Below are 12435 nucleotides of genomic sequence, written 5' to 3' on the forward strand. Positions count from 1 at the left end.
TATTGTATGTACTGTATGTAATGTATAAGATAAATGTTTCACAGAAATTCAGAAATTCAATCGATGATGAGTCCATTCGTGGAATAATAGTTTCTCTGTTAAAATTTTAGTTTTTCTTCTGCAAGTGGAAGATGATGTACATAGCATAACAGTGCCGTACTTTTCAAATAAAATTATTGTTAAAAAATGTTAATAGTTGTGCTATATGAAAAAGCGCGTGATAATATCATGTGACGACTGTGACGTACAAAACTGGTATAATTTGTCTTGGAGTCAGTGATTGAGAACCCGTAACAAAGAGAAGGGAAAGAACAAATACAAGAATGATACCCAAATATTTAATATTATCACGCAAATAAATATTGAAAAAATATTTATTTTCGTGATAAAAATATTATGAAGTATTTCATGTTACAAATAAATTATTTTTACGACACTGGACTAACATCAGAGATAATTCTGACTTCAGGGCATAATTTAATATTTTGTTAAAGAAAAATAAGTGAAAGAAACTTAAAGTTATTCAGGATATATAGATATATTTATATATTTATTTTCAACAAGGTTAGCATAAATGATTATGAAGTCATGAATTGTTTCTAAAACGCGTTTGGTTTTACTTTCATAAATACTTTTATTAAAGAATACGTGTGAAAGAAGCTTGAGTTGTTCAGCAAGTATAGAAATATTATCTTACTAATTTGTGGGTCTATCCACTAAAATAAATAATAACTTTTACTCAGAAAGTTATCATTGTAAAAAAGCCCATGGTTTAAAGTTTATGTCAAACTATAAAAAGGCAGTTCAAGCTTATAATTCTATTGATCTCGTTATTAATTGTGATATTTGAGCTCAAATTCGTAGCGAAGAATTTAAAAAATTATTCGTTATAACGAGGTAAATAGATAAACTGTACTGTACGGTCAGCTAAACTGTACTGTACGAAAATATTTTAGCCAATCATAACTCATTGTATACTTTTCAAATTTTTTTTATTTATCGTACAATAAAATCTGATTGGTGAATTCTCACTTCGTACAGTACAGTTTAGCTGACCGTACAGCACCTTTTTTATTTTCCATAATTATGAATTTAACGCCAAATTTGCAAATATTTGTTTATATTTTGAGGCAGCAATAATAATTATAGAGCAATTCCGGATATCATTTTTAGCCAAATTAATTCTATATAATCAACTTTTTTTTCTTTAATTTATTTAACTATAAACATTTTGTGCTCACATAAAAAAAGAAAGATTAAAAATTCACACTATGCAATATTATGATGGGCGTTCATATTTACGAAAACGTGTGATCTTCAATATTTTCTATTGTTCTTTAGATAATGAAACACCAAGTAAACTTGCTATCAAAGTTCGACCAATTATGTAGAACCAAGTTTATATGCAGACAAGAATCGACCCCATGACTATAAACATAAAACCTAACAAGAACTCCGAACAACAGCTGACCAATTTATGTATCGCATAATACCACAGGAGTGAACTCACAGATTTTCTAAACGTGAACCCGTTTTTAATGAACCCTAAGTTTAGTTAAATCATAGATAGGATACTGAACTTTAAAAGGAAAACGCCAAAGAGATAGCACGGAAGAAATAGGGAGCAAAATTTTTTACGCCCACTTAATTTGTTTCTAAAATATTGTACATACAATAAACTATTCAATGTCATACTAATGTTTATAATCATTTACGTAATATTTTATATAAATACCCTCAATTTATTTTTCAATCTTGACTTTTAAGAAAAATTATTGTTCAAAATTTTCTTAAAATAACAATATTTGTTTTCTTTTTATAATACAATTAAACTAAAAACATGAACCCATATCATACGAAAGATCAATTTTCTGAAAATTTTCAAACTATCATGACTAACAACATCGCACCTCAAATTAATCTTGAGCAAGCCTCAATCGATTCGCGTATGAATATTCCTTACGTGGCAGTGGAAAATGCTAACATTCATTCACAAAACCAACATTATGAGAATCCTGCATCCTATGCGATGATGACTCAATTCCCACATCCATTAGTAAATATGACCATCGTAAATCCGCCACCTCATCATCATATCGCATTTTTTTATCAACCGCCAAATGATCTTTATAATTATTGCATTAAGTGTAAAGAAATTTCATTTGATACTATTACTAGCTTCAAAGAAAATGAATACATTTTCTTTTATAAACGACAAAGCTGCAATCGGATTTATCAATTAGTTTGTGAGAAAGTTTCTCCTTCTTTAATTATTAATTTCTTAAACAAAACAATTTACGGTATTGAAATTGAACAGAATGTTGGATATGAACAGTTATCCATTACATTCGACCAAAAAGAAAATCTCAAATTTCATTTGAAACAACATCTAGATCGATACTTATTTGATTAATTATATATTTAAGATTATAAGGAAAAAAGATAGATATCACTTACTTTATTATGTCCAAGTAGTATATGGTAAAACTAGAATTTGTATCGCTGTAGACTGAACTTCTGGATTGAACTTTTTAATACAGTACATAATTTGTACTTGTATAAATAAATAAAGATAAATTAAATAAATTGGAAAGTCGAATTTTTAATTTAAATTTAAGCCAAATTTCTTATTTACGATTATTGACTATTTTATTTTAATATGTAATGTCGGCGTTTGTCACTAATTTTAATATATTAGTAATTGCAACAGACGTTTAGAATGGAAAGCATATTAATAATCAAAAGTTTTAATCCAAATCATAATATATGTATAATCCATAGTAAAATATGATTTATTAACACAATACAGTATTCGTTTAATATTTTTAAATGTGAATAAGAAAGTTCAATACTTACAGTATATTAACTGAATTTAATTATATAATACATGTTTTTGTATACAAAAAAATATTAAGATTTTATAGTAGAGACAATTTCACGATTTCCTATCCAACATTTCCGACTTCCCTTGGTTTAAAATTTAGAGTGAATGTTAATATGAACATTGATAGTTGTTGAAAATAAGTTAGGATTTAATGGTTCTCTTAATAAAATGTTAAAATGTTAAAAGATGAATAGATTTATAGCGCTGTTTGAAACCAATATCCCCGATCTTCTTCATATCTTAAATTTATGCATAAGCTAATAAACATGATGATCAAAAAATAAATAAATAAATAAATAAATAAACATGATGATCATTTCGCTTTAAAGAATAATAATAATCCTATTTTAATATTTATTTAATTGCTGAAGTTTTGTTGACTTAGTGCATAAAAATCAACACTATGCATAAACACGTCATTATTTTTTCTTCTTAAAAAAGAAGAATCACGTTCTATACATACTTATGTATTATTTATTAAAAAGCTTCTATTAACGTTTCTTTGTCTTTACCCGGTATATTTAATATCAAAAGTATTATTATTACTTTTTGATAAATTTAATATATGAAGTGAACGTATATTTTGATAAAAGATGAATTTATACAATTTATATGAAATATTTTTTTTTTTCGCATGCATTATGATTATAATAACAGTAAAATTGTATTTCGGATACACTTTAAATTTGATTTTTTTTTTCGCATGCATTATGACATAATAATAGTAAATTTTATTACGGATACACTTTAAATTTAGAAATTTCACGCGGAAATATCTCCGAGAAAAATTCTATTTATCCAATCTAAAAATCGGTTGAAGAAAGCGAATACTCTTTTCATAAAAGAAATATTTTGATGCAATGGGGAAATTTTTAATTATCTCCGGACTTTTTTTTCGCTTTATACGATTTTATATGATATGTATTAAAAAGGAATTCATATTTAAACATTGATAATAAAGTTTCAGCTGTAGCATTGGTTGAACTACGTAATTACGTAATTTTCATTGCTCTTTGAATATGATCCCAAAAAGGATAGACTATGAAAATGTTTTTGTTGATCTTTTCCTTTTTCTTTTTTAAGTTTCCATACCGGATTATATACTTATATTTATAACTCTCGCGTTATGCGAATGAGCTTCAGCAGTGAAAATTTCTAATTTCATCAGAAAGTAAAAAACACCGCTAAAAAATCTGGGCTCTCTTACATGGTTACATAAGTATACCGTCAAAATCAAGTGGCTGATTCTTACATACTCGGCTAAAGTACATTTATTAATAATTCGCAATATCTTTGAAAAGAAAGAAAAATAAAGCTGGAAAGTTATTATTTGGCTTTTTCATAAGGATTTTTGATCATTTGATTATGCAGGTGAGCGAGAGATTGACTCATGTTTTAATAGATATGTTACAACTTATGCCATATTTACTATATGTTGGATTTTTATTGTACGTTCATAACGTCCTTTTCGTATTAATTGTAAAAATAGTAACCTTGAACCTTGATATATTGTCACCCGTTGCAGCAATAGTAATATATATGTTGTGCGTCAGATGACGATTGGCGTCAGATGCAGCTGACATGCGTTACCTGAATCACATGATAAAGGTCTCTTATAACTCATAAACTTTTTTTTTTTACTAATGTAACTACTTTTTATTCCATAAGTAAACTTGTATGTGACAAAAAGATACATATATTATGAAAATTTATGCCTATTGTTTGAAAAGACTTGTAATTTATTAATACTTTTGAATGAAATGCTTCTCCACGAATTTGAGTTTAAATTAATTTAATGTTTAAGATTACATATTTTTTAATATAATTAATAAACTTAATTAATAAAAAAAATTTATTAAGTTTAGAAAATTTAAATGTTTAAGTAGGCGTAACTTGTGATATAAAATTGTTATAATTATGTTACGTCAGCAGTGTTGGTATTTTCTGAAATCTGGAATCTGGAAACATGTATTCCAGATTTATTACAGTGGTTTTTAAAGTACCGGAATCAAATTTCCACCATTGGAATCAATTTGGAATCAAAATTCCAATGTTCCAAATTCCAGTTTCCGGTAAAATTTTCACTGGAAACCGGAATTTCTCATCACTGCACGTCAGGTATCAATCTATATCTGACGCAAATCGTCATCTGACGCACAACATAAATAAAATAAATATAAAATATAAAGAAAAAGAACTTGAATGAGAACAAATAAAAATCAGCCAAGCTTTTCAAAATAAAAACTAACAAATATATGAATTTATTTACCTTTCCGGCTGTACAATCTCATATCAAGAAAATTCGACTCTTAATATTTAATGAAGAGAACAAAAGGAGGATCACTTTCCTCATTGAAACGAAAATTTTTACAAAAAAAAAATATATTTCTTCCTCTTTCTTAAAACCAATTTAAAGTCTTTGGATAAACAAGTTTGTTTGCTTTTCCGACACAACCAACTGATGAACTCTGTACTGTAAAGTAGGTTATTTTTTCTTTTGTGCTAACATTTACGATCATAAAAACATTATTCCTCCACGTTTGAGAAGAAAAATTTGAGCATTTTTTGAAAGATTTAATTCGGATGGTGAGAACTTTTTCTTAGTTTATTTTGTCCGTTTGTCCACGTTCTTCACGCTGACAGGTATAAATAAAGGAATTTGCAAAAAAAAAAATTGATGAGTTTGACTGAGATAATCAAAGCAATATAAATGAATAAATTTATTTTTTCTTTAAAGATCATATTTTGTACAAGTAAGAAGTTTTTTTCAAAGTAAAAACAATTTTTTTATTATTAAAAGTTATTTTACAAATTATTTTTTGCGATCGATTTCTTCAAACGTTCTTATTGTTTAGGTAATTTTTAAAGAATTTGAGAAAATATTTCAAAAAAAAAAAAATTCGTAAAAGCAGGCAGGAAAATTTTTCTTTCGTTGTTAAAATATTTGGTTAAGCGCAAAAGCGGGTTATTTTATAAAAAAAATAATTTTTTTTTTATATTTTCAAAACGCACAGATCAGTCTAAAATCTAAATAAGTCAAAAAGATTTTATCTTGTAATTTATATAAAAAGCGTAAATTAAAAAATACGCATATTATATAGTATACATATTGTACAACCTCATATGCAAACAGCAACAAAGCGGTATATTTTCTCTTGATGGCTACCTAAATTTGATTTTCTTTTTAATAACTACGCTAAAATTACAGTCTAATCTTGATACACCGAACACCATATAAACTTTATATAACGTATACCAAACTTCTATTGATTTACCGCTTATTATAAAACATATTCACATGATTTGCCAATTTCGCCTGAAATTAATTAATTTCGGCCGGAATTAGAACCACTTTTTGGCCTAAATTAATTGATGCCAAAACATCTTAATTCCGGCCAAAATTGGGATCAATCACGTGATTTTCTCGATATATCGAACTTTCCCTAAAAACTTAGAGGTCGGTATATAAAAAAAAAATTTTTCTTTACCGAACTCTACTATATACTGAACTTTTACTCCAAGAATTTTTATTATATATAGTTTTCAACCTATATAAGAATTTTTGAAAATTCAGACTAAAAATATAGAAAAACTACTTTGTATGATAGTAGCAAATCTACCCTTTACACTATAAAGAACCGTATATTGACAAATATTTCACGTAGTCTATTAAAGTTACCGCGGAATTTATTAAGGACAAGGAATTTATTACATAATAATTTCACTTAATATTAACTAATTTTCTCTTAACGTTTACATTTGCTCAATTTTAAAATGTATAAATAAATTATAAATTAAAGATGAAATATTTCATCATTCAGTTTAGAATGAAATTAGAAAAAAGCTACCATTCGCTTACTTCCAACCATGTTTTACCCAAGAGGAGCATAGAATTAGCAAGATGATAACTTTCGACTTCACTGCGATTCTCGTCATGAAGAACTTTTTCACAGGCTTCACGGACGATGGAAGATATTTCTGACTTCGAAAGATTCCAAACTAGTTTATTGGTCTAGATTCTCAAGCGTATGTTTAGTTACGAAAAGTTTTATTTTAACTTTTTAGATAACATGGCTTTTACATTACCTCTTCCAGATCAGGATTATTCTTGGTTCGAATCATTAAGTATCCTAAGGTAAAGTTTATAAAAAACTCCAAACGCTCCTTAAGAGAGCTAAAATATTTACTGTATACTGTAGAAGACTTATTTAGGTAGGTTTTTGCCTCATCGGTGTAGATTTTTCCTAAAGTAAATAAAAGCTTTTTGCCATTAGGTTCAGCGGAAAGTTTTTTAGCTTCTTCATAGAGATTTATTTCAAATTGTGAAGAATCGTCTTGCTCTGGGAATTCTGGGAATCGAAATAATTTATCTTGTAGATAACGAACAATGCTGGACATGCGATTGTCATGTCGGCGCTTTTTCTGTACAGTTGAGGCTAAAATTTTTAATTCATTGTTAATAAATGAAAGCGACCAAAAGCCAATTTCTAAGTTGCCAATGTAGGGTTGCCATAATTCTCCTCCTACGTATGGGTTGAATGATGCTTTATCTTCAAGAGCTATAGAATTAAATAAAATTATATATAGGTTAAGAGAAGTAGGAAATTATCAATAAAAATTCAGATTTTACAATTATCTATTGTTCCATAGTAATCATAAATAAAACGGCTACTATCATCAGCGAGGATTTGGTATGCTTTTGAGATTTTTCCCCACTGCATTAAGAACATTGAGTTAATATGCAAATATGTAATAAACAGAGATAAAATTTGGTGTATGGTGTTATACCTCTTCTGCTTCATAGCCGTGATTCTTGTCCGGATGGTACTTTATCGCAAGTTTCCTATAGCTTGAGCTAATCTCAGTTTTGGTCGCGTTGGGTTTTAAATTAAGGATTTCATATAAATCCATTTCTCTTGGTTTATTGACAGCTAATGCATTATGAAAAATTAGCAATGTACGTGACAAGGTGTTTGGTAAGTACTTTTTTTTGTTTATTTTACCGCGAATAAGTTCGCCTTTCTTTGTTTTCTTTGACCATTCGTTTATTAATGACTTTCGGCGTTTGCTATATTCGTTCTCGTTGATTTTACCGCTCTCTAAATGACGTTTGTTCTCTCTCAATTTTTCATGAAGATCCATTTTCTAGTTTTTTAGCTATGTTATTTCGACGTTTTTATAAGCAATCATCATTTATACTGGACAGCAAATAATAAAAATAATGATTAACCAGATTTGGAATAAAATAAAAATTATTGTGTGATTATTACTATGATTATTTGGTTTATACTATGACTATAGTATATTCTGCAAACAGCAAACTTTCAATGATTGTCGTGGTTTTGGATAGTTTTGGTATTCTGTATGCTATAGGTACGGAAACTAAGATTCTGAATTAACTAATTTAAATAATATTACTTTTAAAAAAGTACTTAAATTTGTATGAATCATTAACTTAGTATGTGTAGTATCATACATTCATACTGCTTTTTTCACGATACATTAAGTAAATTTTTATCATATCACAATGAAGAATCTCGTGTTTATTATTATGTCAAAAGCTTTTCCGTTATAATTTCATTGATCCTTTTAATCGAAAAGCTAAATATTATTATATTTTCATGCGTATGTACAAATATTTGGATGTTTAATCGGATATACTATACATTTTATATATTGACCATACCCAAAACTTATTATACCCAAACTTAGCTAGGTTAGCGTTATATCTTAGAACATAGTTGGTGACATCAATAAATTGACGTATTGTAAGTATCGTATATATTTTATTTTTTTCAATGATAAGAAATCTATTTATATATATACTGTAGAGAGATAATTGCTTGACGCTTTGTAATTTTTTATGAAACAGAGTTTCGCTCGTATCTTTAATACCAAACAGATTCATTTAATGGACTAAAAATCTATTTTACTCACATACAATAAATTTTATCATACGTAAAGAAGGAAATACAGTATGACAAGCGACACAGAACTCATCTCCAGACTTCGTGTTCTTAAGAAATCTTACGAAGAAGAGTTGTTGACAAAGGATGAATACGATGAATATCGTCTTAAAGAACTAGATGATTGGTCCAATAGTGAGTTTAAAAATATATATATATTTCTTATTTGTAGTTTTCAAACTTTCATTAAGTTTTGTGACTTATATTTATACATTAGACCAAGAAGAAGAGAGATCATTTTGGAGAAATTTATGGGATAAAACATGCAGAACTGGCAATAGCGTCTTAAAAAGCATGATTAAGCCCATTGTTGATTTATTGATTCTTACTAAACTAATATCACCTTGAAAGTCTTGACTCTTGAAGGATGCACTTCTATTTGAAAATACGACAATCATCAATGTGTAGGACATATGAAAAATTCTTTTCTTTTTTGATTATTAGTAATTCTAATTTAAGTTACATTTTAATTAATTGTTATAAATTAATCCAAATAAAACCAATTAATTAATTCAAAATTTAAACATTTTTCATCCGTAGAGGAAGTTAGAAATTACAAATAATGTATTTTACCTTAATTTTTATTAGCTTTTTCAATTATTCAACCAAAAATTAAATGGTACTAAACATACAATAATTCGTAAAATTTGACTGTGATACCGGCCAAAAAAAAAATTAAAATGGGTGTTATTATTATTATTTTGATATAGATGCTGTACGTTACATTATTTTTATTAACAAAATCAGCCTAGTCTTCTGATCCTGACCAAGAACCTGATCCGCAGGATCCGGCCCGATTTTGAAATCTAACAGTGATTAATATATACAGTACATGCGTATTTTTACAACTTCGATTTACCGAAATGGGCAAAATTATTGATGGTAAATAACATCTTGCATCTATCAAAAAGGTAATTAGTCATATAAGTTTTACAATATTTAGCCACGATTAGCTTGCGGGTTCATGGATATCTCATCTTAGCCCTGCTGATGGTTATAAATATAAGCGCTATTATAAAGATCTCAATAAAAAAAAAATTCTTTAACGGAAGTAGAACGTGAAACATTTGAATGCTTGAGTTTCTTTGTGGTAAATTGTTAAAAAAATTCTGATAATGATGAGTTGTAAAAGAAAAATTAATATTCTTATTATTACTTTCAAAATATCTAATAATTTTTTATATTATTTAGTTGAATACTACCGGCCACAGTACCCCCCTATGCACAGTACCCTACAAAAAAGAACTCCCATTTTCTACCGATTTTATTATTTAAAATAATTTAATAAATACCTAGGTATTACGCATGATAAATACCCAATTATTATATAGGTTTTACTAATACATCACGGCGGATTTATGAAATACCCTAAATTTGTCCGTCATGTCAAATTAAATAAATATTTGACAGTCTTTTAGTCACCAAATTTCCAAAATTTATTAGTGAACAGTCAAAAATGAGCTCTAAAAAATTTTTTTGTACCCCAAATCTTGCGTCTACCAATTTTTCCGTTACCTAACCAATTTTCCAGTGTTAAAGGTGCGTCATATTTGACATTTTTTAGGAAAAAAGCTTAATGTTTCTGTAAGTCAATTTTAATTCCCGAGGGCGCAGCAGGGTTTTTGCCAAATTTCATAAATCCGCCGGCCGCCGCAGTGAATAAAAACTCACGCAATGGTGGGGGGTATAAGGTCAAAACCTCTGAAATCTGTATCATACCCGGTGTGGCCCCCGTTATACGGTATGATCTTTGTAACAAGAACAGGAAATCTTTAGTCTTGTGCAACTGGGAATTGCATTTGCTCCTACTGAAAAATTTCGACTATTAACAGTCCAATGGCTAGTTTTGTTTTTGATATAATTAATTAACACAATATCTTTTCTTTAATAATTGATAACCGTCCTTTTCAACATATTAAACTTATTACTCAATTTTCTGAAATTACTACAAAAATAAAAAATACAAACCTAATTCTAAAATTATTTACTAAAAAAATCTATATATATAAATATAAATATAAGGAAAAAGAACTTGAATGAAACAAAATAAAAATTAGCCAAGCTTTTCAAAAAAAAAAACTAACAAATATATACTTTTCCGGTTGTATAATCTCAAAAAATGAATCTCAAGAAAATTCGACTATTAAGATTTAATAAAGAGAACAAAGGAGAACCACTTTCCTCTTAGAACTTTCTGAGTTTATTTTGTCCGTTTTGTTCACGTTCTTCACGCTGACAGATATCAAGCTTTTTTTTTGCAAATTTCTTTATAAGAGGAGTGTATAGTGTAGTTATGAGTTTGTCTGAGATAGTTAACAATATAAATGAATGATGGTTGTTCCATTTATTTATTTTTTTTAAAAGATTACTTTTTGTACAAGCAAGAAATTTTATTGTTTAAAGAATTTGAGGATACAGTCAGCCCTTGATATAACGAAGTAGGCGTCCGGGCCGATCAGCCCTTCGTTATGAGAAAATTCGCTAATGCTATTGTTACGCGATTTCTTGCGCACGTGATTTCCGATATTGTATGAATGTATGGAGATTTCAGTACATTTGTGTACATGTCGATTTCCGGTGTTACGAGCCGATTTACGCCGATACATAGTTGCTGATTTGTTAACTATATTAAAGATATTGATTTTATATGATATATTTACATATATATCATTATTATATTTATTCAGTTTATTTAATTATTATTATTTATATTTTTATACGTCCCTTAATTAATTACCGTAACACTATACGAATTATTCGGTATAGCAGAAAAATTTGGTATAATGCGGTAAAATATAGAAAAATCAAATACATTTGTAAAATGTCAGATCACGGAGGCAAAGAAATTTCAAAGCATAAATCATCCATCTTTTGATAAATGAATTAAAATGGTAAAATTGCTTATTTGGGAAAAATTTCATGAAGGCAACATCAAATTATCTTTTATATTAAAATTTATCTTGCAAAAATCTTCGTTATACTAAAAAACAAATTCGTTTTAAAAGCAGTTCGTTATAAAAAGGGTCATTTACATATGTGAAATCATAAATTTTTCTTCGTTCAACGTTATAATGCATTTTATTAGTAAAATTCGGTGTAACGAATTTTTTTTCATATGACTAAATGCGTACCACACTAAAGATTCGTTATATCGTGAAATTCGTTATATCAAAATTCGCTATAGAGAGGGCTGACTGTATTAAAATAAAAAAAAATTCACCAATCACCAAAGCAGACAGAAAAAAAAAAATTTTTTCGTTGTTAAATAATATATTTGGACTAAAACATTGTTGTTAAAACGTCAAAGAGGAAACATTTTATAAAAAAAAATTTTTTAACTTGTAAAATAAGTAATTAATCAATCAGTATAAAGATTATATGATTATATGTAGTTTTCACTTTTCATAAACAATGCTTACAAATAAAATTGGTACTTAAAATTATTCATGTTACCTATATAAGAATTTTCCCTTTGACTCGTCTCATTTTTTTAAAGGGATATAGATATAGGATTCAGAACTAAAATATAGAAACTTTCCTGTATGATATAAGTAACAAAGCTACCCTTCGCACTATAAAAAATTA

The 12435-nt window shown here is 27.7% G+C and overlaps 3 protein-coding genes across 3 annotated transcripts; 2 read left to right on the top strand and 1 right to left on the bottom strand.

Moving 5' to 3' along the window:
• Positions 1 to 1840: 1840 nt before the first annotated feature.
• OCT59_007978 (uncharacterized protein) lies at positions 1841 to 2413 on the top strand (the record flags this gene model as incomplete). Its single annotated transcript, XM_025310302.1, has 1 exon — positions 1841 to 2413. One exon carries the CDS (start codon positions 1841 to 1843, stop codon positions 2411 to 2413), a length of 573 nt encoding a protein of 190 aa, XP_025183569.1.
• Positions 2414 to 6728: 4315 nt separating this feature from the next.
• On the bottom strand, positions 6729 to 8026 carry OCT59_007979 (uncharacterized protein; the record flags this gene model as incomplete). Its single annotated transcript, XM_066142159.1, has 5 exons — positions 6729 to 6896; positions 6971 to 7443; positions 7515 to 7599; positions 7673 to 7815; positions 7888 to 8026. The coding sequence occupies 5 exons, from the start codon at positions 8024 to 8026 to the stop codon at positions 6729 to 6731; spliced, it is 1008 nt and encodes a 335-aa protein (XP_065999065.1).
• Positions 8027 to 8861: 835 nt separating this feature from the next.
• Positions 8862 to 9198, top strand: OCT59_007980 (uncharacterized protein; the record flags this gene model as incomplete). The annotated part of the gene is made up of 2 exons (XM_025324945.1): positions 8862 to 8985; positions 9068 to 9198. The coding sequence occupies 2 exons, from the start codon at positions 8862 to 8864 to the stop codon at positions 9196 to 9198; spliced, it is 255 nt and encodes an 84-aa protein (XP_025183572.1).
• Between the last annotated feature and the right edge of the window lie 3237 nt (positions 9199 to 12435).

Source organism: Rhizophagus irregularis, chromosome 16 (assembly GCF_026210795.1).
Source record: "Rhizophagus irregularis chromosome 16, complete sequence".
Classification (NCBI taxonomy): Eukaryota; Fungi; Glomeromycota; class Glomeromycetes; order Glomerales; family Glomeraceae; genus Rhizophagus; species Rhizophagus irregularis.